Here is a 27,452-nt window from a genome sequence, read left to right as displayed (position 1 = left end):
ATCCATTATCAATACCGCATAGGGCAAAATACACTATAGATTTGACAAGTCAGTTAGTTGTCGGGCACACAGAGACAGAAACCCATTTTCCCCCGCAATCACACCACCTCTGAGTGGGGATAAATCCCACACAACCTGAATCACTGCACCATTCGGTTTAAAGGTCAAATTTGAAAACAAAATGAAGTATGAGGTGGGGAGAGAGATGAATGATTTTTCCAAAGAGTATTGTCAGTTCCTACGGACAGTGTTTTCAATGCATCTTGCATAATCCTATATTCAAAACACTCACAACGTTGCAAAACATTCAACAGCATGAGAATTAAAATATATTTGTGTTATTTTTTTAGGGTAAGGAGGAGTTTGAGAAGAGTAAAAAGCAACTGATTGAAAAATGCAGCATCAAAAACAATGCACAATTGGAGCAGCAGCAGGTGCGAGACCATTTTATCTTGTCAAATATGGATTTCCACAGTGCATTGACTATGTCAATAAAGTCAATAAGCAAACTACTAGTAGGGTTCTCGAAATTGTTTACAGTGACGGTGTTTTTGTCTAGTATTGTTTTTGGCAGCAGAGGCAGAATTTTGGAGGTACCCTATTTTAACACTCATAAAACGCAACGCCCTTATGGCCGCAGTCTCAGCTGCGAGTGTATTTTCAGTTTTTTTGTTAATACATAGGGCGCCTCGTTTTAAAGGACGCCCTGCTAAGAATGGGCTAGCATGACACACAGCATAGCCCATACCATACACACTAGCGTATGTTATAAAAAGGGAAACGGGAGCAAAACTGAGTTTGATTTTGTTTAATTGAAGTATTGTATATTTCCGAAAATATTAGTCAAAGGATTCAGACATCTACAAATCTGTCAAAGTCCTCATCTTCTGTTTCCATTGGCCAACAATGCTGGGTTCCATAACATTGTCAGGGTCAGCATGTTCGTCGAGGGGTTTCGTAATAGTGATTCCAGCTTTGACGAAAGCTCAAACTACTGTGCTCGCCGGCACTTTCGACCAGACTTCGACAATCCATTCCAAATCATCACGTAACTTGTGTGACGCTGCCTGCCTTTCTTTGTATGTAACCTCTATGTTGACGGTCATCCGACATTCATCACTCCGTTCGTAAAGCTATTTCTCCTTGCTGTTAAATTGTGTTCGATCCATGGCTTCTGTCCATTTTCCAAACGTTCACACCGCATTCTGTTGTCATTCACGTCAGGTATTTCCTCTGTGTAGGTCTAATGTGCTGTTTCTTTGAGGATTGAGAGTATTTTTGAGTGTTAAAAGCGCTACGAGAAGTCAAATGCTTTGCCACTCCTGTGGGATGTTTTGAATGGATTTACCGTAACGCTGCTAAATGTGCGGGGAGGGTACTTGAATCGTGAACATCCACTATGTTGATCGCAATAAGTACCGTGTGCGCAAGAAATGAAATCATTTAAGCGGTCAGGGTCATACAAAAATACTTTTTCACGGCACTGTATGTTGTATGTGCTATGCTTGAAATTGATGTGCTTTGTATAAAGTGAAATGTAACTATCTAACACACTCCTAAAATTATAACAGATTATGCAGTTTGATCGACTGGAGCAGGAAGTGAGCCGGCCTATCAACAATGACTTGCCTGTTTGGGTCCCCTCTCTGATTCACGCTCAAGGCCACCATGTTGCACAAAATGGCTCCTGCAAGCTCTCCGACTCTGACCGCCAACTTCTCCTTTTCTACCAAGAGCAGTCTGAGCATGACTTTGCAACCGTTAACAACGAAATTGATGCCTTCTTTAATACCGTCAACTCCAATCAGCTACCTAAGATCTTTGTGGCTCACAGCAAGCTCGTCGTCCTGAGTGCGCACAAGCTGGTTTTCATTGGAGACACATTATCCCGTCAGGCCAAGTCACCTGAAGTCAGAGCTGAGATCAGTCAGAGCAGCAACATCCTCTGTAATAAACTCAAAGATATTGTAATCAGTACAAAAGCAGCAGCACTGCAATATCCGTCACCAGGAGCAACCAGGGAAATGACTGAAAAGGTGAGCAAACTGGCAGAATGTACCCATGAATTCAGAAATATGCTGGGACAGCTGCTCTTGCTATAGGATGAATGACTGGGAATGATGGGAAGGACCAAAGAATTCTTCCCCGGTAATCAGTAGCCAAGCAGCATCGTTACAGGGGCGGAATCTTGTAAAACCTCTGGTATTGTTTTCCTAAGGTCTTATACAGCACAGATGATACGAACTCTCGATCAAATGAGTGTGACTCTTTATACTAACTGACTTCGGGTAGAGGTTTAGCCTTGCTTATACCAACAGCCGAATGAGGGGGGGGGGGGGGGGGGGGTGGGGGTTCTGCATTGATTAATTGAGCAAGCGTGTATAAAGTTTTAATATACGACATGTATACATTTGTATATAAGATATATGCATTTTTCATGCACAGTGCATAATTCCCAATGAGTTATTTTGAAAATTCTGGAATCACAATAGGACGGATCGGTGAGCACTGACATGGAGGGTTCGATCCTTGTGAATGTATATTTTTGCTGGTTGTCTCAAGGGGACCTATTCCTTTTGAAGTGAGTCCAAGACACTGAAATGCTATTTCCCATACAATTCCCCTGAGGTGGCAACGTGGCAGTGTGGACGAGCTTTTAACATTTACCCTCTATTAATATCAGTCCACTGGAAGCATTTAATATTCCAAATTGAATTTGTTGACGGTATATTTTGGTATTTGTGTGGGTGCATGTAATCTCACCAGTGTTTCTGTCACATTTTTTATTGTCTTTCACTGTCAAAATGACTGCTCTGAAAAAGATCAATCTTTAGTGGTAGTCCAAAATCTATGCATGCTACTGAACTTGAAACAATATTAACCAATGTCACACTGGATACTGAATTCATATTTAAATACCCATTGTATGGTGCACGGTCTTCTAGCGTAGAATTAGCCGAAAGACTATTTGGCCGACCGACTATCTAGCCGAAAAACATTTAGCCGACGCGCTCGCCCCGCCCCCGGTCGTGTGTGTCTACAAGTTTTTCAACCTCGGCCCGCGGGCCATATACGTACGGCCCGTTACTGATAACAATCATTTAGATTAACAAGTTACAGATAACAACATTCATTTAGAATAACAAGTTACAGATAACAAAATTCATTTAGAATAACAAGGTACAGATAACAACATTCATTTAGAACAGTGGTTTTCAAAGTGGGCGGTACCGCCCCTCGGGGGGTGGTGTGAACTTTCAGGGGGGCGCTGACGAATAAACAGGCGAATGGGGGGCGTTGAAATAGTGAAGGGGGCGATGGAGCAATTACAGTAAAATGTGACGTTGGTGTTTGTAGAAAGACCGGAAAAATTGATTGTCTGTAATAAAAAGTCGACAAAAAACAAGCTTTATTGAAACAAGAAACCTTGTCTGCTCGAGCGCTCACGAGCAGCGCGCATATACCGTATATCACTAATTGTCGCGAGTTTATCGTCGATGCAGGCGACTGGGGAAACCACCACCATCCAGTCAGCCGCAGAGGAGCACACAATAGCGCGCCGGCAACGCTTAACCACAGACGTATGCGCACAGCGACCGGCTTAATGCATCAGCTATCAATTTTTATGATTCGAGGTGAACTGCGCATTGGTCTATTAAATACAATTATATACAATTTATTTCAAGTTCAGTTCAAGGTGTTGTAATTAAAGAATAAATGATAACCATTTTTGTTTATTAAAATTGTTTTTTTTAGTCTTCAAACTGTTTGTGATTGAAGAATCAACCAATTCTTGTGACATTTAGCAATATAGTCGTTCTAGCGTTCGTTGGAAAGGGGTAAAGAGGGGGGCGTTGGCATTTTGGCCCGGCGGTGAAGGGGGCGGTGGCCAAAAAAGTTTGAAAATCACTGATTTAGAATAACAAGTTACAGATAACAACATTCATTTAGAATAACAAGTTACAGATAACAACATTCATTTAGAATAACAAGGACATTTATTCACGACCAAGCAAAGAAAGGAGTTATAACTGTAGCTACTATAATTTACACCAGAATAGAAATCATTGAGATTAATCTTTGAATTAAGGGTTCTCAGCAAATCATTTTGAATATATATTTCCTAAAATATTAGGAAATTATTTAAAATTAAAATATATTTAACAGATATATATTTCTGCGTATCTCGAACTCCAAAAAAATATCAATTAAACAACTACTACAAGTCCAAATATGGTGCTGCTGCTTAATAAAAATATTACTGAATACTCTTCCCATGACAAGAGTATTCAGGAATATTTTGTATATTTATAATATTTATAATGTGTTAAAATCACGAGTAAAATGGCTTTTAATGATTAAATACAGATACTGGAGCTCTTTGGAAGTTTAAACCCAGTCCAGGGTAGTGCTTTGCCTGGTAAAAGACAGCCATGGACGTCAATGGCGAAAAACCCCAAAATGCACAAAAATGACTTGAAATCCAGCCGAAAACAGCATTAAATGAATTATTACGAATAGCGCAGCATAAATAAAAGTACTTGTGATTTTTAGAGACTATAACCGAGCCCAAGGTGCTTGATTTCCCAGTAAAAAGTGCACTTTTAACCCGGTACCGGACCCAATTGCAGTAAGATTATTATTATAATATGATATCTTTTACCGAGGAAATCACTACCCTGGGCTCGGTCAAAAGCATCCACTATGCTGGTGTAGATTACAGTATCTACTGTTATAAATACTTTTTTACTGTTATGATTACTTTGTTTGGTGGTGAATAAATGCCCTTCTTATTCTAAATGAACGTTGTTATCTGTAACTTATTATTCTAAATGAATGTTGTTATCTTTAACTTGTTATTCTAAAATTTAGAATAACAAGTTAAAGATAACAACATTCATTTAGAATAATAAGTTACAGATAACAACATTCATTTAGAATCTAAATGAATGTTGTTATCAGTAACGAGCTGTATATGGCCCGCGAGCCGAGGTTGAACAACTTGTGCACACACACGACCGGTGGCGGGGCGAGCCCGTCGGCTATATGTTCATCGGCTAGATAGTCGGTTGGCCAAATAGTCTTTCGGCTATTTCTACGTTCAGCCAGATCGTGTTTCGGTGAGTTGGCTGTCGGCCAGATGTCAGTCGGCGGAACGTCTTTCGGCATGTAGACCGGCCACACCATTGTCGCGTATGTGTTTTAATTTTATTTGTTTAAATTTCGAACAGAAAATGTCAATATTTTTCTGGCAAATTGAAATGATTCATTTCACAATATTGATACATTTAGTATGGTAAAATGAACAATGTTCTATATACACCAAGAATATTGGACCAATGTTTTTGTAGTATTTTGTTCAGAGTAATACCACAATAAAGAACTACAAAGCTTTTTTTGGTGGATGTATTATGTTTTAAAAGTCGTATTGGGATTGTATTGTACTTGAAATACTGTAAAACTTAGCTCTCCTTTACCACTATACAACCAACACTGATATACAGTGAGAAAGTAGGCAAATTGTTCTTTTGAACTCATTGCCTGCCAATGATGATAGACATCCAATTCATTTAAACTGGGAGGACTGGCTGTGAATGCTCACGATTCAGTCGATCCAAGTTTACTGGGAAAGGTGAAGGAATTTATTTCTTCACCGTCACTGTCAAAATGGATTAGATCTCTAGTATTGTCAATGGCAGCGAAGCAGTTGTGTATTATGTGTATTGTGTATGTTGTTTTAATATTGCAGTTGGAAAATTGGCTCCATATTAAATAAGAACAATAGTGTTTCCCTAATGATTCAAAAAGGGAATCACGTTTAAAACAGGTGCAATTAAGTAATTTATATTTTGTATTTATGTTTCTAGATTTTAGTTGAGATGGCTCACTATTTAGCGCTTTTGGACCATAATTCTACGGCAGTGGCGGGCGGTGCATTTCACACTTAGGCCTTCAATAGTGCTGTGTGTGAATCAATCCAACCCTCAATAAGTATTTTATGGCTATAAAACACATAAAAAAAGAATCAATAAAAAAATAAAATAAAATAGACATTTTACTCAACAAAAACATTTTTATTTATACACAAAATGTATCCTCCTTTCTTTTCTCAAGAATATTTCAATTACTTTATGGTACAGATTACACGTGCGTTTCAGGTCATCAAGAAGTTATTTTCTATTGCCATCAAAGCTAACGCTGACAGTCGAGTCTGTTCTGTTGTGTTTCTGGCATAATTTTGATTCTGTTTCAGGCTGAAAATGTCCGTACAATATACAGCCGCACCATGCAGATTTTTCTGCTTAAGTAAGTCAAGGAGTTCAGTGGGGGATTTTCCTGTAAAATCATCCGTGGCATACATTAAAATCAGTTCTGTTCTTAGCCGAACGATGCAGTTCAAAAAGTGTACCGTGGCACTGCGTTAAGATGGAGAAGGCTGCATGTGGGAAAGTTTTCTGGTATTCCCGAAACTTCAGCGGGTCGAGGAGGGAGAAAAACATCAGTGTTTCGTGTTTTTGAAATCTGGTCCCCGTCTGGCAAGTAATATTGTCCAGAATCCTGTCATAGAGTGGTGGTAGTGCGCTTTAGAATCTTGCACTTGACCTATTCGTGTGCTTGGAGCACCCCCACTCAGTGGCCTTGTAGATTTCCTCAATCGGCTCCTCTAGCACTCAACTGTTACAAAACACCTTCACTCTTGCAGGACAAAACTGTACATCCAGTTTGTTGTTCTGTAGTATTGAAAAAAGCACATCAATGCTCAAAAATGCCATTAAATGATTGAAGCAAATAGATGAAGTTCAAAATCATTCGGATGTGCTTTAAATCAGACTCGGGTTGGTTCGAGGACCGCTTTAACGTCAACTTGATTTCACGTGGGCCGGATCATTTTAAGCATAATATTTAGATTTTTTTATAAATTGATTAAAAGAACTGGATTAAAATCTCTGAATATTCCGTTTTTTATAGATATAAAAAAGTTTATTTTAGCTTTTTTAATATATTTTTAGATTTTACAGGATGATTTTTGAACTAAAAACAAAAAAAATATTAAAAATTACAATTATTGATTTAAAAGGGAAAATCAGGAAATTTAATATACGTATATCTATACTCATAGTCATTTTAATTTGATCCTAAAACATAAAGTTGGCACTCATGATTTACTTTTCCGGGTCACACAAAATGATGCGGGCCGCCACTTTGACACATGCTTTAAATCCATTAACACACAGCACAGAACAGTCAACATTAGAGACAACCAGTACTTTTATTTCCCTTCTCATCTCTTGCTTCATCACTTCAGCAATAGCAGTGATCAGGTTGTTTTGTATTTTGCCAATTGGAGCCATTGCACACTAAATTCCTCCTAGGTTTGAATGTGAACGGTTGTCTGTCTCCTTGTGCCCTGCGATTGGCTGGGCAATGATTTGCGGGATCCCCAGCCTGGTGCCCATAGTTCCCTGGGATAGGCTCCAGCAAAATGAATGTATGGATGCCATTTACAACAATAGCCATTCAGTCCAGTTTGACTGGCGGGCTGACACTGAATGGCAGTGAAACACAAATATTTGATCACTGAAATAAACTGTTGAGAGCAAAGTAAGACTGTTCAAAAATAGAGCTAACATAAAATCCTCAAAATACAACCAACAAATCTCAGTTTATCACACTGGGTTACTAGAGCCTATCCCAGGTGACTTCGAGTGAATGGTAGACTACAACCTAGACTGGACCCCAGAGAGTCTAAGGGGACACGCAGAGATCTCATGCTGCCCGCACCAGTCAGGTAAATGAACCACTAAACCAAGGGTGGGCATTTCGGTCCTCGAGGGTCGCTGATGGTGCAGGTTTTTGTTCCAGTAGATCCAACACAGACAGTTAAACCAATTAGATTTCTGCTGAAACATGAAATACCTGACTGCAATTCACTGATTGTATATATAAGATTGGTGGAAATGTTTCCTCTAATGGGTTGGAACGAAAACCTGCCCCCACTGCGGCCCTTTGTGAAACTATTTGCCGACCCCTGCACTACACCATCAGTGACCCGCTGAGTCATTTTATTAATGTAAATGTAAATGTACATGTACGTGTATATGTGTATATGTGTATATGTGTATATGTGTATATGTGTATATGTGTATATGTGTATATGTGTATATGTGTATATGTGTGTATATGTGTGTATATGTGTGTGTATGTGTGTATGTGTGTATGTGTGTATGTGTGTATGTGTGTATGTGTGTATGTGTGTATGTGTGTATATATGTATATATATATGTATATATATATGTGTATATATATGTGTATATATATATGTATATATATATGTATATATATATGTATATATATATGTATATATATATGTATATATATATGTATATGTATATGTATATGTATATGTATATGTATATGTATATGTATATGTATATGTATATGTATATATATATATATATATGTGTGTATATATGTGTATATATGTGTATATATGTGTATATATGTGTATATATGTGTATATATGTGTATATATGTGTATATATGTGTATATATGTGTATATATGTGTATATATGTGTATATATGTGTATATATGTGTATATATGTGTATATATGTGTATATATGTGTATATATGTGTATATATGTGTATATGTGTGTATATGTGTATATATGTGTATATATGTGTATATATGTATATATATATATATATATATATATATATATATATATATATATATATATATATATATATATATATATATATATATATATATATATATATATATATATATATGTATATATGTATATATATATATATATATATATATATATATATATATATATATATATATATATATATATATATATATATATATATATATATATATATATATATATATATATATATATATATATATATATATATATATATATATATATATATATATATATATATATATATATTTAAAACCATTTACTGATATTCTAGTTTCCTATATTGATTGAAACATCAGTTTTAACTCCTAAGACAATGGAGAGGGACAGTTTAAGTGACTCGCTCTATCTAGTGTTAAAACTGCGAAGTGAAACAATGTTGTCTGAATAAGCTTTTATGTGGCGTGCAGGTGGCACCACGTGATCCTAGCCAAATCCCACCCCATGTAAGACGTTATCTCCAAAAACTGTCAATTGATGTGCTGAATATTAGGGATATTTAACACCTAGTCCTATAAAGAAATCTGATGTCTGGTGTCAAAACCAGTGACCGCTGCGAAAGGGCAGCTGACAACCTGGGAAAGACCTGGTGACGGCCTGAAGAGACTGCTGGCAGGAGGGAATAGACCCCAACGGGGCTGGCATGGGTTAGCTACCCTTGCTGGCAGGAGCCTTGCACTACACAGTGTCTTGGATCCACCCAATTATTGCTTCGAAAAGTTCTAAAGGAAAAACACCCCTGGAGTCTGCGAGAGCGGGGGCGGAAGATGACTCATCAGCGGACCACACGGTAACGAACCTTGCAACGGAAACGACAACGAATCAAATAATCAGCACAACAGTTGACGGAGTAACAGCACTGGCAGGACACAAGCTACAAAGCTGCATCTGTGGCTGGGAAAAGGTTACATCAGAGAAGGGTCTCAAGATCCACCAGGGCAGGAAAAAGTGCCTGAAAGAGCTTAGCGAGGGGCCTCGGATTGACCACTACTTCCTCAGAGGTAGGACAAATAAGTCGAGTGAAGCCCAGTGGCGGGACACTCACCACAGTTCACAGGGTATCAGAACCCCAGACGAAGCTCAACCAAGCGCGGATCCACCAACGGACATGAGTCCACCGACACAGACCTTGTCCATCTTCTTGAAGGCCTGAAAGGGAGCGTGGACAAGAAGCTGGACAAAATTGGAGAGTTCATCTACAACTATGGATCGGAGGGATTTGGGGTGTGACCGCGTGGTTCCACCTTGCGCCACACACCTGGGGCTGATCATTCTGTGGTGGGCCAACCTCTGCAGAGGGTGTCTTGTTATAAGTGGCCGAAACACCCAATGACGTGTGGGGCAAACAACTGATGATGTGGCGTGCAGGTGGCACCACGTGATCCTAGCCAAATCCCACCCCATGTAAGACGTTATCTCCAAAAACTGTCAATTGATGTGCTGAATATTAGGGATATTTAACACCTAGTCCTATAAAGAAAAAAAACATAAAAACTGGAGGGTGGCCCGGCGGCTGAGTGGTTAGCGTGTTGTGTCCTCACAGTGGAAGGACCTGGGTTCAAATCCAGGTTTGGACCTTTCTGTGAGTTTGCATGTTCTGTGCATGCCCGTGTGTGTTTTCTCCGGGTACTCGGGTCTCCTCCCACATTCCAAAGGCATGCATGGTAGGCTGATTGGACACTCTAGATTGCCCCTAGGTATAAGTGTGAGCATGAATGGTTGTTTGTCTCCTTGTACCCTGCGATTGGCTGGCCACAAATTCAGAGTGTCCCTCTGGCCCGAAGTCAGCTGAAATAAGCTCTAACAACCCCATGACTGTAGTGAGGATAAAGCAGTTCAGAAAATTTGATGAGATAAAAATGGGAAACAGTGAAGTGTTTTCAAAAGTTCCTGAATGACACAAGATCACAACCGCTGCTACGCAATTGAAAGGCAGCCATCCAAGTCCACATTAGCAGGATCCTGCTGCATATTTAATTTTTTCACCCGAGTTCACTCTGTTGTTTAAGCAGCAGAAATTCTACCCTTGAACTGCGCCAGCAGCAGGAAATGAAATCACATAACGATTCGACTCGTCTCAATTTGTTTGAGGCACAGCATGTTGTGACTAGTGATGAAGCCAGTTGCATCTTGCCGCTAAAGTGTGGCAAGCACTCGAAGGAATGAAATAACAAGGATCAAGAAGGACTGTCCAACACCAAAAAATAAAGCTTGCAAAGAGATCATTTTCTTCCCAGCTGCCTTGTAAACTCCTGCTATGGCTGCACCTGTAGGAAACAGAAGCGAAAACAAATTTAAAACCCTTGGTTGGGCTCAGATGACTAGTCTTAAATCACATTTTAAAACTAATTTTCTCATGCTCACATTCTGCAAAGTACTTGATTTGTTTATTTTAATTTTATTTTTTAATTCTGGGAGGCACTATCTTCAACATTTTTCTGTTAAAAGGACCTATACAAATGTATCTTGATTGATTTGACAATATTATATTCAAGTGCTTAAACATATAACTAAGTGATGCTTGACTACAAAACAATAAAACACTAGAAGTTAACAGATGTAAACCTGAAAAAATGGTACATAAAGACCCTGAAACCATAGTTTTAATTCATGTTACAGACAGAAAGCATTGACTACCAACATAAAATCAAAATACCCCAAAAATCTGAAACTCACTGGTAAGTACACCACCACCTACAGGTCCAACGATGCCCATTAAAAGGATGGCGATGGGCACGAATCGGGCCATTTTGTGCTGTCTAAGTGCAACAAACGATAGCAAAGATGCAGGCAGGTGGAAGATCAGAGATGAGACTGCCGCCCATAGAAAAACACCATACCACATCTCTGGAAACACAATCGTATTCAAACAATGTTAATGCAGTGGCAGTGTAAACATCTCAAAGAATATTGTAATATCTCTGCAGGTGACTCCAATTGGGTGATGGCAACAAGTGACACCTGAGCACAAAATGGCACCCTAAGGAATAGTAATTGTTTTCTGCAGTGTCATATCCCATCTCATTTTCTAAATAGTTTTATCCTCATTAGGGTCACTGGGGGGTGCTGAAGCCTATCCCATCTGACTTCGGGCCAGAAGCGGGGGACACCCTGAATTAGTGGGTAGCCAATCGCAGGGCAGAAGTAGACATACAACCATCCACGCTCACACATACCTACGGTATTTTTTTGTGTCCAATCATTCTATCGTGCATGTCTTTGGAATGTGGGAGGAAACCAGAGCACCCGGATGCCATGCAGGCCCAGGGATAACATCCATACTCCCCACAGGTGGACCGACCTGGATTTGAACCCAGGTCCCCCACTGTGAGGCTGACTCGCTAACCACTCAACCGCCGGGCCGCCCTAATGAGTGTCATGCGACCTAAATATCCAAATCAGGATTTTTTTTCTTAACCATAGGTTATCTAGTATTGCCCAAATGAAGCTTTATGAAGCAGCGAGGCTTTGCAGCCAATAACAAAGCTGCCCGATACTACGAATTTTCTGTAGTTTACTAAGCCCATCTTTACCAAACTAGTAATCAAGAGTTACTTTCCATTTAATGTCAAAGGGTGCGAACGCGTAGTTTTCTTCGTTATGTTAGCAAAGATCTACGATAACTTGTTTGTCTTAAGATTTCACATGATATTGTTTGAGGAACGACTGCGTATCAGCTTTAGAACTTAGAACATCGATGTCCAATTTGTGTGGAAATGCTGCAAATAACGTTATCTAATGGACAACAGCGCAAGTTGAATGACCACTCAAGTCGTTTTATAAAGTAGTGGATTGGAAAACCTTGTTTCAAACAAGAATCATTTATATAAGCACCGGCACACTTGAATATTATTAACCTACCTGAGAAATCAGCAAGGGATGTGTCGTTGTATCGGTGTGTGCTATTTTTTCTTGGCACTAAATTAATTCCAAGTATTTGCTGGAAAATGTCATTTCCGCTAGCTTGGTCCATCTTTAACGGGGATCTTCTGAAGTTTAAAATGTTAAATATAAGAATTTGCGTTTTACTGTGCAAGTTCAACTTTTGTTTTTGTTTTTCTTCACCATTTCCATCTTCGCATTCGGCTTATTCGGGTTAGTGGTTCGTAAGCAACCCTACTTGCAAGTTACTGCCACCTACTGTTGGGAGGATGTGAATATATGTGAGTGTTGTCAAATATTTTTGATCCCCTTGCTGGTGTTGATTCTGAGAAAATTTCGGCTTTTGTCAATATTGTATTTTTCCTATACTTATTACCCACCCCTTAATATTTAGTGTCTATATGCGAGGAAGAAAGACTCTTTGACCTGATTGCAATTAAGTCTCATGCCCTCAATCTGCTTACTTGTATGCCCTGCTCAATGGCAGGTAAAACGTCCAGTGGTCATACAATTCTCTCAAAAACATGGCACAAAGGAGTATTATCATTTATTTATTGTTTTTAGAATATATCGGACGCTTTGTTCATACATAACTACTTGATCGCCAATTTTTTAGTAAAAATATTTTTCTCCTTTATTTTGCTATTCATTTATTGATGCAATTTGGTCATTTAAGTTAACTTTTTTTAACCAAAACATATATTAGTTAATTATACCATACTTCTTTCTTTGCTAAATTTTATAAATACATTTGGTGTTGTGTTTGGTCACAAGTAGATGATTCATTCTCAATCGTTAATTTTTATTTTTTTAATTATTACACTTATTGTGCGACGGCGGCACGGGTAGTTAGCGTGTCGGCCTGATAGCTCTGGGGTCCTAGGTTCAAATCTTGGTCAATTCCACCTGTGTGGAGTTTGCATGATACACCCATGCCTGCGTGGGCTTTCTCCAGGTACTCCGGTTTCATCCCACATAAAGACATGCATGGTAGGCCGATTGGACACTCTAGATTGCCCCTAGGTATGAGTGCGAGCATGAATGGTTGTTTGTCTCCTTGTGCCCTGCAATTGGCTGGCCACCAATTTAGGGTGTCCCCCGCTTCTGGCCCCGAAGTCAGCTGGGATAGGCTTCAGCACCCCCTTGGAACCCTAATGAGGATAAATGAGTGGCTAGCCGATGGCAGGGCACAAGGAGATGGACAACCATGCACTCACACCCATACCTAGGGGCGATTTAGAGTGTCCAATCAGACTACAATGCATGTTTTTGGAATGTGCGAGAAAACTGGAGTACCCAGAGGAAATCCATGCAATCTCCACACAAGAGGACCTACCTGGACTTGAACCAAGGGTTAGGGCCAGAGCCGTGGGGCCGACCGGGTCACCACCTAGTCAACAGTCATTAATTTAAAAAGCATATACAACAGTTTAATATTATACTTTATGAACTAGCCACAGATACAATTTTATGTATAGTTTCTGTCATAGTGTCCACCCATAGTGTACATTTTGTGCTCACTCAAGAGATGTTTCCCTTGGACATCAATGTTGAGCTCAAAAATGTGCTTTTTACTTTAATTTGCAAAAACAGAATGGAAGTGAACATTTTACTTGATGACCCAGTGGAGAATTGGACATGACCATCCATATACATTATTATTAAAGGGACTGCATAGTCATTTTTATGCGTCTAAATTCTCTAAAACATGGTCTGAAGACAAATTATGCACAGGCTGAGAGCAACTTTGTGCTGGATCGCTGCTTTATAACAGGAAAATTCTCTTCAAGTGGCAGGACTTTTTGGGGCGGGCCCAATCAGGGTTAGAGGTGAATTGACAGAGCGCCGCTTTCTGGGCGGGTCGGCGGTTGAGTGGTTAGCGTGCCCACCTCACAGTTCTGTGTTCCTGGGAGTTAGCATGGTTTCCCCAGGCTAGTTGAAATCTTCTTGAGGAATAAAAGGAAAATGGATTGTGTACAAAAATGATTTTTAGCTGTTGCTTTAACACACACTGCTCCCCGGATTTAGAGCTATGGGCAACACGGTGCAGGTCCTTCTATTTACCTAGAGAGCTAACAGTCATCATAGCAATGGCGATTTATATACCTCCGGATGCGAACGTTAACACGGCACTTAACCTCCTGCTAATGACTGTAAACAAACAGCAGCTTGACCACCTCAATGGAGTCTTTATTGTCGCTGGTGACTTCAACAAAGCATTTAAAGACTGTTCTGCCTAAGTTTATTCAGTACGCGAAGTGTCACACTAGAGGAGACAAAACACTTGACCATGTTCATTCTAATATCAAACATGCTAATAAAGCCACTTCCCTCCCTCACCTGGCTGGACCAGATCATCTCTGTCTATCCCTTACCCCCGCATACACTCCACTCCAGAGGCTCACAAGGCCACAAATAAAGATAATAAAAACTTGGCCCTAGGACTTGAACCTTTCGCAGCTGCAGGATTGTTTTTCCTGCACCAACTGGGAACTTTTTGAACACAACCTTCAGGGCTACACAGACACTGTACCTGACTGAGTACCTGGGAAGGTGCTCAAAGCCCGTGCTGACCAGCTGGCTGGAGTTTTCACAAAAAAATCTATTGTTACATGCAACAATCCATCATTCCACCCTGCCTGAAATTTGCCGCCATTATCGCTGTCCTCAAAAACCAACCATTGACAGCCGGAATGATTATATGCCTGTTGCACTCACACCTGGGATCATGAAGTGCTTTGAAAAGTTGGTCGCCCGCCATATCAGGAATACAATCCCGCCCTCAGTTGAACCTCAACAGTTTGCTTATAGAGCAAACAGGTCCACTGAGGATGCTATCGCCATTGCTCTACACACAGCACTGGAGCACCATGGGAATTACGTGAGGATGCTTTTCATTGACTATAGCTCAGCCTTCAACACTCCAAAACCCAACATACTGACTGACAAACTCTGCCACCTTGGACTATCCTCTTCCATCTGCTGCTGGATAAAGAGCTTATTTACCAACCGACCAAACTGTTAGACTTGGTGCCCACCTCGCTTCCTCCATTACACTGAGCACTGGCTCCCCTCAAGGCTGTGTACTGAGTCTTCGGTCCTCACTGTACACACGACTGTACACCAACCCAACAGTCTAACTCCATCATCAAATTTGCTGATGACACCACTGTGGTGGGACTCATCTCAGGAGGAGATGAGTTGGCCTACAGAGATGAGGTCAACAAACGGTTGTCGTGGTGCTCAGTGAACAATCTCACCACCACGAAAACTAAAGAAATAATCCTGGACTTTCGCAAACACAGCACAGATCTAGCCCCACTCCTCGTAAATGGGGTGTGTAGACAGGGTCCAGTCCTTTAAATTCCTGGGGGTCCAAATCACGGATAAGCTCTCCTGGTCTACAAACACCACGGCAGTGGTTAAGAAGGCTCGGAAACGACTCAATTTCAAAGACATTGCCAGCCCTCGTTACTTCAGCAGAGCCAGGAACATTGTCGGGGACCCATAACACCCTGGTCACAATCTGTTGCAGCTGCTGCCCTCTTGCAGACGCTATAGGTCTCACAAAGTACGGACAAATGGGCTTTAGGAGTTTTCTTTCCACATCCATCAGGAATCCAAACTTGCGGCAACACGACACACAATCCCTTCTGTGTAATAACTTCAGGGTGAGGTAATATGAAAAGACGTTGAGCGGTGATCTGCCTCCTACTGGCTGAATGAAGGTAAGTGAAAGACAGTGAGAGGTAAGTGATCCGCACCGGGGGTGATGCGATGTATTCATCATGGCAGAATGCCAAATTACCAGTCCGAAATTATCACTTATTTGGGCCATATGCCGGGAAAACGCACCTTCTGGAGAAGCACTACTAATTTCGTCATAGGCAGTTTCTGGGTATGATGACAATTAGGCTTTTGTCGAATCATTGATGATGACAAAGTCTATGTCTGATTATTATTATTATTAGCTCCAACAAACGTTTTATAGCCATAAAATAGTTGTTGAGTATTGGATTGATGCATATGGAGCACTACTGAAGGCCTCGATGTGAATATTGTGAAAATGTCTATTGGTAAAAAATTAAAGTGGAGCACCTCAGTAAGGAGGGTCTATCAAGACAAATCGTTTTTGAAAATTGGTGTTGACATACTTTCCATCGCTGTTATTATTACCTGACAAATTGTCACAACATATTCCTACGTGCGTGCAAAGTGTGCCCATTCTTACAGACATAAGTAAGCTGAAGTAAAGCATCATGTTGCATCCTTCATTGTCTGTCCGTTCGCCAAAAGTAGAGTGAGTGTGTGTAGGTGGTGTCCATAATTAAAATTCAATAACAAAGTTTATAAGGTAGAGGAAGAGATTTCTTCCTTATGCCAGTGGAAGGTTAAAACACGATGAACCAGTTCTTAAAAAGAAAAACATACCATACTTAGATTTTTAAACCTTCACCTGAAACAATACAAAATGAATCAACAAGCAGTCCGAGAATAACTTAGGCTCTATTTTTACATTATCTCTTTAAAAAAACAATTTAGCACAACTTACTGTTTATCTAATTTTGTGAATTCTCCATATCAAATTAACATTTTAGAAAATAGTTTATTGAAACAACAATCTTTCCAAACAGTGACATTCCTACATAAATATAATCAAGAAGATGTCATGTGCAGATCAAAACAAGAATAAGTGTAATTGGTATTTCATGACTAGGTTTGACCGTCAGCCTCTGCTCATTAAGGAGGGGAATCTTCTCAATTGTTGATTATGTTGGCCAGATACTGAGAATACACCATCCTTATGCTGGACCATTTACAGTGGCATCTGAGGACATGGCACTCTGCTCCAGTCTGTGGAGGGAAGGAAAAAAAACATTAAAACAAGAAGAAAAGACAGTGGAAATACTCATTCGTTACTGCTATTGTACATGTAAGAACAGAACTTAATGTTGACAGAAGGATGCCCAAGTAATAATTTGCAATTTTTGACATTGTTGAAAAAAACTTGTTCGATAATAATATTTCTGAAGAGGATATTCAAATCCAAGACGGTTGGACAGGAATGGAAAGTGCCCATTGCGAGCGAGTCGTCAGCTCCCGCCCGCGCTCCCGCCCGCACTCGCCCACGGGAAACGTTCATTTGAGTTACGAGAATATTGACATATACAAGCTCAGTCCCGAAACGAACTTAGCTCGTATCTCCAGGTACCAGTATACCATATTAGACCACTTAGAACAGAATTTAATGCCTGAAATTTTGAAATGTCCGAGCCAACCCTAACAAAAAAATATAACTCCTAAAATGTTAGAAGAAGAGACAATTGCAAGCAATGCAGCGCAATTTACACATTTTTAAAATAATACAATTTTTGGTCGTGCGTTATCCTATTGTGAGGACAATTGTGTGCATCATTTTCAGAATATTTTGAAGGGAATGCAAAAGCAAACAACCCTCCCTGATAGGTTGCATTTGAAAGTCAGGGGGGAGGCGGGGCAAATAGTGCTAACCCGGCCGGGAAAACAGAGGTATAAACATTTAAAACAAAATTAGAATTACGTTTAGTGTAAGGTTAGATTAAATTCATTTTTGAGTGTGTCTGCATCGTAAGCCAAGTTCGTTTAAATTTGATTATGTTATGTTACTGACTTTTTCCTGCGTCTTATTAACCACTTCACTTTTTGGGGGGAATCTTTGGATGGGGGTAGGTTAAAGGTGTTTGAGACAATAAAATTGAAAATGAAAGTTTTATTCTAAAAAAATTATGTTTTTTTTTCCTGTTTTTTGAATTCAGTGATTAGTATAACATGACATAAATCATGGGAAATTTTTGTTGAGGAAAACTGCGACTTAGTTCTCATATATTGGGAGGAGCAGGCAAAAAGAAAAAAAAAGGTTTTTGCTTGTCATTAGTTAACTTTTTTAGTTAGGCTCCACCAAAAGGTGGTGAGAGGTACATTGTAATGATTCTAACTCTGGATATGAACCAAAATGTAAAATAAAGATGTACTTTTAAAATAGTTATTTCCTCATCAGACACCTCTTTTATCAATTCAAAGTTCCATTATCATGAAATGAACATTAGGTCAAGTTCATGATTTTAGAATTATTGAACATAATTGATCAGTTACTTACCGTTTTCATAACTAACCATTTGGCAAATCCCAAATATCAAACAAATATTTTGCCTTTGAAAAATGTCACCGCATTATGAGCGGAAATGACTAAATATGAAAGATTTACCAAAATAAAAAGTACTGCTTGTGAACTGAACGCATTTAAATTGCATCAGTTTATTGACAAAATAAGGATTAAGTGGAATATATGGCAGTTACTCACTTGGCATCATCAATATTTGACATTTCCTCCTGAGAGTCACATGGGAATTCCATTGTGTACTTGCACTTCTCACTGCTTCCAAGAGGAGAAAAATAATCAAGACAATGACAAAAACAAAAGTTGTTGCAACCCATTTAGCATTTTGCAAATTAATACAGGATGCAGAACACAATAAATAAATGATCTTTGGAAAACAATTACCCAATTATATAAATCATAAAGCAAAACTGTAAAAAACATGATGGTAAAAGACAATAACAACTGATATTTTAATGTCTAGATAAACCAGTTACATTGACCAAGATTGTTCCCACATTAAGAAGAATATGTGAATAGCTGTCTATTGCAGTTATGTGACCCTATGAAATTGTAAAACAAATCAATATCCTATGTACTCTTTCTCAGCTAACATGAAACTAACAAAATGAGTATTACCCATGCTGTCCGGGTTAGTAAATGACTATAACGTGTATACAAGGAGTCATCAGGTTACAATGTCCCCAAACTACATTCAACGCCTGTGCCTTGCCCACCATTTAGTCCCAGGCAAAAAAGTTTCTGCATAGTGTTTAACAGTTTGTGAGCTGGGGGGAAATTTGTCTTTTTCATCCTCACTTTTTCCCATTCTGACCCGAAACTGAAATCTGGATCTGCTAGCTCCAACTAAAAGAAAAGTTATTTTCATTGGACAATGGAGACACCGACATACATCAGTAAAGATAATTTTGCGTTCATCCCAAAGTAATGGTGTCGTGCAAAACACCCTGCTTGTTACCAGTTTGGTAGTCACACAGACCTTACATCACCCCTACAGTCAAAGTCAAGCAACTACTGGTTCAAATAACTTAAAAATGAGGGCAGTAATGTATCAAATTGGGTTGCCAGTATGCTTCAGGGTTGCAATGTTAATGTACTGAATAATGTGTTTTGTGGGCTGTCCCTAAGCATTTTTCTGGGGTTGGCAATGGGCTAGAGTAATTCCGTACTTTCGGTTGCAAACAAACCATTGAGATCTAAACTTTCCTTTAATCTATCAGAAGAAAATTAAGTACATAATCATATTCATTTATTTTAAAATATTTTACTATTATTATAGAAAACAATTATATTTTTATAGGAAACATTTTGATGCCTTAGACAGTTAAACCTGCAAGCAAGTTGCTTGTAACTTGAGGACAGCCTGTATACTGCATGTGTATATTTGCAGATCGATAACTAGTGCGCCCATTACATACTAACCAGGAAATAATAATACAGTGATACCTCTACTTACAAATGCTTCTACATACAAAATACTCGTGTTACGAAGCCATTTTTATAAACAAATTACTTTTCCAATACACGAAACCAGATCAAAGTTACAAAATGCCCCAAAGCATAAATGTATTTCCTGTCTGTCATTTTATTTTGTAATCGTCGCGGTAGCGTGGCATTGTTTGATAGCCTCCCTATCCTCTGCTGGATTGCTGCATTGGCTGTCTAACATCAACAACTCTCTTTTGATCAACATTGTCACAGAGTTCCAACAGGTTTTTGTCACTAAAAAATGATGACTGAATAGAGGGTACAGCTTATATGCACACAAATTTGACTTGGCATGCACGAAGTTGCAAGGTGAAACGGATGAAACGTCATAGGGCAAAATGTCATTTCTTTCACAATGGAGAAAAGATACAGATAAAACGCTTAAAAAAATTCTTTTGACGTCTACGAATGAAATTCAAGAAAAAAAACTTATCTTGCATAAAATGTGAAAAAAAATTCACTTGTGCCTGCTATTGCTCACTCAGGGCACTGCCATCTTACCAAGGGATGACAAACTAGACTGGTACAGACACACATCCTGGCTGTACTGCTCACATGACTTCCTTTTTGCATTTGTCTACGTGCAGGGAACTCTTTAGGAATGTGCAATCCAGCGGACACTCCTTTCGATTCACGTATTATCTCAGAAACACCAGGTGCAATGATTTTTCTTAAGATTTTCCCTTAAAAGTAACACATTTGTACTCCTTATTAAACCCATGAATATGGAGGTGAAAATTGTGAATAAGGAGGCGTCATATGCGAGTAATGGTAAAATTCAACGATTTTAAGCGCAGCTTTTTCGCGGAGACTACTAATATGCGAGAAAATACAGTACTTATTTGGAATTCTAATTAATACTTATTTGTTTTGAATTCAGAATTTGGGATTATTAGTGTTTATCAGCATGCACACGTATGCTTTGTTTATTGCTATCCAAAATTCTTATTTTATCACATTTTTCTGTTTTTATCACAGCTTTCATAAAAAATTGGAACACTGATCATTTTAATCATTTTAAGGGTACCTTGACATACGAGTGTCCAACATATGAGAAATTTGGGATACGAGGAAAATTCCAAGCAAATTTTTGCCCCGAGATACGAGAAAAAATTTGAGATATGGAGCATAGGTTCCCGGTTCCTGATGCAGCCACTAGGTGGCTGAGTATGCAGGAGGCTGCTTATGAGAACAGCATCGCTCTGTCTATCTTGGCACATCTCCCTGGAGTAAAGACATCTACACGCACCCGACATGCAGTTTGCATTTTTTAACGTGTTTTTCTTGTGTTAACAAGTACAGAATAACAATGGGTCCAAAGAAAGCCGGTGGAATAAAGGGGCATGGGGAAAAAGCGCAATCGATATTAAGCATGAAATAATAGAAAAACATGAGTGGTTTAAGCGTGACTGAGGTGACCGCCATTTGTCACTACGTCTGTCTCGAAATTAAGAACTCCATACAGTACTGTACATAATAATGTCACATTTTAGAATTGACAATCATAACCACTAGATAGGCATTTGTTATTTTGTGAGTCTAGGTGGTGAATTAGAACAATTAAAACATGTCTTTCCATTGTAATATCCTATTTTTAGGTGTTTTTTTCAGAGCGTCGGAACGGATGAATTTGTATTGATTTTATATGGGAAAATAGATTTAAGATATGAGTCGATTGACAAACGAACGCATTAAGCTTGTATCCATACTGCAATACTGTACTGCTTTATTTATGAAAAATCCAAGTCATGAAACAAGTTCTGGAACCAACAATTTTCGTGAGTAACGGTACCACTGTAATAGTTTCATCTTGATTCAGTTGTAGTGCATTCAGATTGGGTAAATTCTTTGTGCAATTCATATTCTTAATGCAATTGCTATTAGTTTGCTGCACTGAAGTAATAAAGGGACGAATATTATTACACTGTCCACTTTTCAGTTTTTTATTATTTAAAAAAAGGAAAATATCCAAGATATTTCATTCCACTTCAAACAAAGATATAAAATTTAAAAGGAAAACAAGTATCAACAAGAAATGGCTATGAGCAGTGCGTGCCGGCTGCGGCAAGGTCTGCCCTGCGACCCAGCCCTGTCCGGAACAGGCAGCAACACAGTACGTGGAGGGAGAAATTTGCTAACATAACTCAAGAGAATGGTTGTCTTCCGGAGCAAGTATTTTTGAAGAGGATGCCTTCCCGGATATTCGTATTCAAAATGAACTGAAAGTGCCAGGGTTTACATGGATCGCCTGACCCTCATCCATCATGTGTGGGCATGATGTTGGCTGGCTTCATGATAAAGCCACCCTTACTCTACAAATTTGATCATCATCTTGCTTTAAAAAAAAAAAACAAGAACAAAGCCTCGCTGTCTGTCTAATGGTAGAGCAACCGGAAAGCCTGAATCACGAAAGCATTCACAAAATTTTTCATCCCGAACGTGATGCTGTACCTCATTGAAAGGGGGCTACATTTCAAGGACTGCGTTCATGCTCCGTAGTAGCCTCTATTGCTAAAAACATGTTTCCCCATCATTCACATTTTCTCCTGATCATTGGTCTGGAACTAGTGTTCATCTTGAAACAACGCTCTCTGACCTGGTTGGGTGGTGTAATTACAGTTGGCATTTTTTTTATCTAGTTTTTACTATTACATACCTGTCAACCTCGAACCATTTGTGATCTTACCAAATTTTGTTTTCGCCCTTACATATATGTATAAATACATGGAAAATCTTACCACTTTACTTTTTTGTAAAAAATCACGAACAACAAGTAGAAAATGTATGTTTATGTGTTTATTGCTTTCAAAGTTCCAAAATGAAACGAAATGTTTATCATGATCTTTTTTTTTTAGCCAATCAGAGGCGCCGGTACATATTATATGTACCGGCGCCTCTGATTGGCTAAAAAAAAAAGATCATGATAAACATTTCGTTTCATTTTCGTTTCAAGTGATATATGATATATCACTTGGCAGACATGCGTTTCCGGGAAGAAACAATGGCGGATGGTGAAAAATGGCTAGAAAGTGCCTTAATTTATTTTTTTTTCTCAAAATCACCGTTTAGCGTACCATTTTCATGTGTACAGCGTACCAATATAAAAATGGGCTTTCAGTTGTACCAATTACGGCGAGAACGTACCAGTTGACAGGTATGCTATTATCGTTGACAATAAATATTTCACAATAATTATCATTTAACCGCCCAGCTCTAATACACACACATTATTATTACTATTAATAAATAAACTTTTTAAAAACCAAAAATTCAACATAAAAAAGTCATCACAGAACATGCAAAACAAGAGACAATAAAAAAAATATGACAATATTAAAATATGGACAGAAATGTTTGAGGTTGATGGCTGCGAGCTGAAATTTGATTGGTGGTACATACCGATATGATTTCAACACTCTGACGAAGAACCACACCGACCGTGCACAGCAAGAAGAGAGGAAGGGAATCTTATGTCGCAAGTGTCATTTGAATTATGATTAAAAATATTTATTATCATAATAATAATAATAATCGGATATAGGCTTTGTCATCATCATTGACTCGACAAAAGCCTAATTGTCATCATAGCCAGCTGCGTGACCGGACATTTCGTCACCGGACTCGCAAACGATTGTTTTTAAAATAAAAGGCCATAAATACAATTAATTTATTAGAAATTTTATTAAAAAGAAGACAAAGAAAATTAACATATTCTTCGTCGTCTTTCTTTTTTTTTGCTTGGTATTCCCATAGGTATCGTGTATGCAGACTAGATTTCCGATGTGCGTTGTAAGGCAACGGGCTAGACGTCGTCGCTTGCCGGCCATTTGAAGAACAGGCCCATTCCTATTTGTTATGAAGAATCAACGTGACGTGAGGCCTGAGTTGTTGTGTCACGTTGATTCTTTTTGGGGTCTTTCCAAACGTGGAGCGCTCGACGTTGGAACCGTTTTGTTTGTAGTGTGTTTAGAGACGAGCACATTTAGTAAAGCACATGCCCAAATGTTAATGTGTTTGTGTTGTCGAGCGAGTTTTTGCTGTTTTATTTTCTTTAATAAAGAATATGTGAATGTCCTTTGTCTTCTTTAATAGTGGTTAAGGTTAGGCGAACTGTCTGGCGACGAAGTGTCTGTCGACCAAGTGTCCGGCCGACAAACTTTCCGGGGACGAAGCATCCGGCGACAAAATGCCTGGGTACCCAATTTTATATATGTGAATTTGTAGAGTGAGTTGACTTAATTAAGCAATCGTAATAAGATCACAAAAAAGAAACGCTGAGAAATTTCGTCCAGGCGAAACACTAACCCAACCGTTTCTGAGCTGCAGCACACTTTTTGCCTGACAAAAATGTCAAGGAACACTAACATCTGAAAATGTTCTAGCTTAAGACTGTTACCTATATGTACAATATAAAGTCATTATCATCAAAGTTTTATCAACAGAAATCAACGATACACAAAAAAGTACTTCAATATCTAATTTTTTAAACTGACCTGACATCATCAAAAGTTGAAATATGTGAACCCTGAACAAATTCAGGCACGTGAAGTAGAAATAAGTAATGTACTGGTACTATTCTTGTAATTTTAGGACTTTTTCTCACAAGATTACTTAAATCTCTTAATATTTTGTAAAAAGCAGTTCTCTGGTCTGACAGATTTTATGTCGCCAAAAGTTTATGCCAGGGAAACTTCCAGTTCACGTTGAATTAAAAATAAGCAGCAAAACGACTTTAATCTTGCAATGCTACAATTTGAGTGTTGTGACATTATTAAATTGACTTACTGTTCATCATCTTTCAATTTTACTCTCATAACATTATAATTTTTCTCTCAGAATATTATAATCGATGACTTCTTGGCAGGTAATTTCCCTCAGTGTGCTAACAGTGTGCTATGTCACAGTGGTTGGGAAACACTAAAGTGGTGAACTAAATTGGAAAAACTGCATCAGGGCACCTTTAAATGCAACAGTGAACATATGTATCATTATTCTTCGGTGCATCATTACAAAAGACAAGATTTTGCCCTGGAGCTTCTACTACAAAGAAAAAGAATGATTAGTTTGGGTTCTGGCTAACCTCTTAAAGACAGCAGTCTCAGTCTTTGCATCAACAGTGAGGCTGAAAGTCTCTTTTAAAGAGCCATTGATGACTGTGTCCGTAATACTGCGTTGCACATTACAAGTAGATTCCTCCTCCATTTTAGATCTTCCACAACCCGTAGATGTGACAGTGGAGGGAGATGAAACAGTAGAACTTAACCATCCATTGTTTTCTGTAATAAATAAATAAATGACCACAAAAAGGTTGTAAACAGGACTGTTACAATGACTTAATATATTTCAATACATTGATCTCACCCTTTGAATATAAAGATCCAATAACGCCCAGTGGATCCAGTTTCTCAAAGTTTGTTTCCATGGCAACAGGAGTATTGCACAGTGGATCAATGGGGCTAAAATATAGAAATATATGTATTTTTTTTTTTTTTACTCCAAAGTACCCATGTATTGTGTAAAATAATGATGGATCGAGACAGAATACCTAATCAACGTCTACCTGATGGGGGAGAAGTTTGAGAAATCAGCCCAGCCTATTTCAGAGATTGAATCAGGACCAGAATAGCCACTCCATGCCGTGTCTGAAGAAGAAAAATAGTATAAAGAAATATTAGCAGCGAGCTTTTTCGGGCTGTTGGTTCAGGAAATAAGAGCCAATGAGGATTTCTGTCTGGAATCAGTTGGAAACAATTCAACAAATGAATGTTTAGTACCGTATTTTCACAACCATTAAGCGCACCATATTTTTAGCCGCAATGTCAATAGCGAGTTCTAGTTCTGTATTTTAAACACACTAAGGCCGCGCCGTTCCTTTAGACGCGGCCAGGCATGGCATATATATTATTATTATTATTATTGTTATTATTATTACTATTATTATTATTATTATTATTATTCATGGATGTTAAACCGTATTAGCGCTACGAAAGCAGCCCCAGACGTTATTTCCGGTGTGCAGTGACTGCTGGGACAACGTCATTTTGTCAATACACCCAGGTTGATGGCTGTGATAACTTTGCACTAATAGTATCAATATACTACAACGGCGAATACACTAATTTGGTGCTACGTGTACCAAATGAACGCTACACCCACACACTAAAAACACGTTTTTAAAAAGGCAACGCAAGCAAGACTGAGTTTGGTTGTACTTTATTTAGCCATTTTACAATGTACTCACGTCATCATCACCCACAAAACCATCCAAGTCCTCCTTTTCTGTGTCTGAAATGAACAATTGTCCATCGAAAACGCAGAGTTTAATACGTTCGTCCGGGCGGCCACAATCCATATTAGCTGGCTAGTAGCTAGCGTAACTATTCCAAGGCTGTCTTCCATGGCTTGTAACTGTTGATGCCGATCGCCAGGCCACAATCCATTCGCAAATAGTAGCTAGCTAGTTGCTAGCGTAACTATTTCAAGGCTGTCTTCCATGCTTCGCAACTGTGTTGATACCGATCGCTAGGCCACAATCCATTCACAAATAGTAGCTAGCTAGTGTTGATGCTGATCCCCAGGCTAAAATCCATTGGGTGTATTGACAAAAGAACTACTACATATCCCAGCATTTACTGCGGAGTAGTTTGTGTACTGGAAAATAGTAGTCGGGGGCTGCTTGCCGTAAATTTTCTATCGACTGATTTATTTTATTTTATCGTGATAACAGTTTCCGTTTCGGTCGCTATATAAAACGCACTGGAATATAAGGCACCCTGTCTATTTTGGAGAAAGACTTTTATGTGCGCCTTATAGTCGTGAAAATACAGTATTTTGAAAAGTCTTAAAAGTTGGCAATGATCAATTATCATTTTCAATTAGGTGCATTTGTATTCGCATTAAATTCAAACAGAATATATACTTGGGATGTCCCTGATCTGAACATGTGATTGAAAACGGGGAACATGTAATTTTCAGAGATTTGCAACCGGGTCAAAAATGTTTGGGTTTTAAAATGTATTTATTTATTTAATTATTTTCAAATTTAAGGATTGATACATTAGTTGCAATTGACAGCAAGAGAATAATGACAGCAAATTGGATTATAAATAAAAACTGACATTCAGCACTCATTCTCAGCTCGTGCCCATCTTTTTAGCACGTCTTTCGAATAGCTCTAGGTACGAAATTTTCAGGTTAATTTTTATATGGAA

The 27,452-nt window shown here is 38.7% G+C and overlaps 3 protein-coding genes across 13 annotated transcripts in view; 1 reads left to right on the top strand and 2 right to left on the bottom strand.

The window, feature by feature from the left end:
- The window catches only part of bcar1 (BCAR1 scaffold protein, Cas family member), a 31,220-nt gene extending 28,891 nt beyond the window's left edge, over positions 1–2,329 (top strand). For 5 of the 6 annotated variants that reach the window (XM_077742734.1, XM_077742733.1, XM_077742738.1 and 2 more), the window contains 2 exons: positions 351–434; positions 1,572–2,329. In XM_077742734.1, the coding sequence (XP_077598860.1) occupies positions 351–434; positions 1,572–2,102 (615 nt within the window). In that variant the 3' untranslated portion in view covers positions 2,103–2,329. The remainder of the gene's footprint in view (positions 1–350; positions 435–1,571) is intronic. The other variant, XM_077742736.1, reaches the window with a different exon arrangement.
- Positions 2,330–6,049: 3,720 nt separating this feature from the next.
- On the bottom strand, positions 6,050–12,854 carry tmem170a (transmembrane protein 170A). Its single transcript, XM_077710853.1, has 4 exons — positions 12,576–12,854; positions 11,391–11,561; positions 9,760–10,981; positions 6,050–6,731 (listed from the first exon to the last, which is right to left on the bottom strand). The coding sequence occupies exons 1-3, from the start codon at positions 12,685–12,687 to the stop codon at positions 10,851–10,853; spliced, it is 414 nt and encodes a 137-aa protein (XP_077566979.1). The 5' UTR covers positions 12,688–12,854; the 3' UTR covers positions 6,050–6,731; positions 9,760–10,850.
- Positions 12,855–17,182: 4,328 nt separating this feature from the next.
- ppp6r3 (protein phosphatase 6, regulatory subunit 3) overlaps positions 17,183–27,452 on the bottom strand; it is a 54,892-nt gene continuing 44,622 nt past the window's right edge. The window contains exons 19-24 of one of the 6 annotated variants that reach the window (XM_077712320.1): positions 25,802–25,883; positions 25,603–25,697; positions 25,322–25,517; positions 23,641–23,658; positions 18,937–19,011; positions 17,183–17,450 (exon numbers count right to left, since the gene is read on the bottom strand). In XM_077712320.1, coding sequence (XP_077568446.1) covers positions 17,399–17,450; positions 18,937–19,011; positions 23,641–23,658; positions 25,322–25,517; positions 25,603–25,697; positions 25,802–25,883 — 518 coding nt within the window. In that variant the 3' untranslated portion in view covers positions 17,183–17,398. Of the gene's footprint in view, positions 17,451–18,936; positions 19,012–23,640; positions 23,659–25,321; positions 25,518–25,602; positions 25,698–25,786; positions 25,884–27,452 lie in introns of those variants that run through there. The other 5 variants (XM_077712321.1, XM_077712322.1, XM_077712323.1 and 2 more) reach the window with 5 other exon arrangements.

The sequence above is a fragment of the Stigmatopora nigra genome, chromosome 2 (assembly GCF_051989575.1).
Source record: "Stigmatopora nigra isolate UIUO_SnigA chromosome 2, RoL_Snig_1.1, whole genome shotgun sequence".
In the NCBI taxonomy this organism is placed as follows: Eukaryota; Metazoa; Chordata; class Actinopteri; order Syngnathiformes; family Syngnathidae; genus Stigmatopora; species Stigmatopora nigra.
The sequence above is the reverse complement of the archived record's forward strand: the minus strand, read 5'-3'. Positions and strand labels throughout refer to the sequence as shown.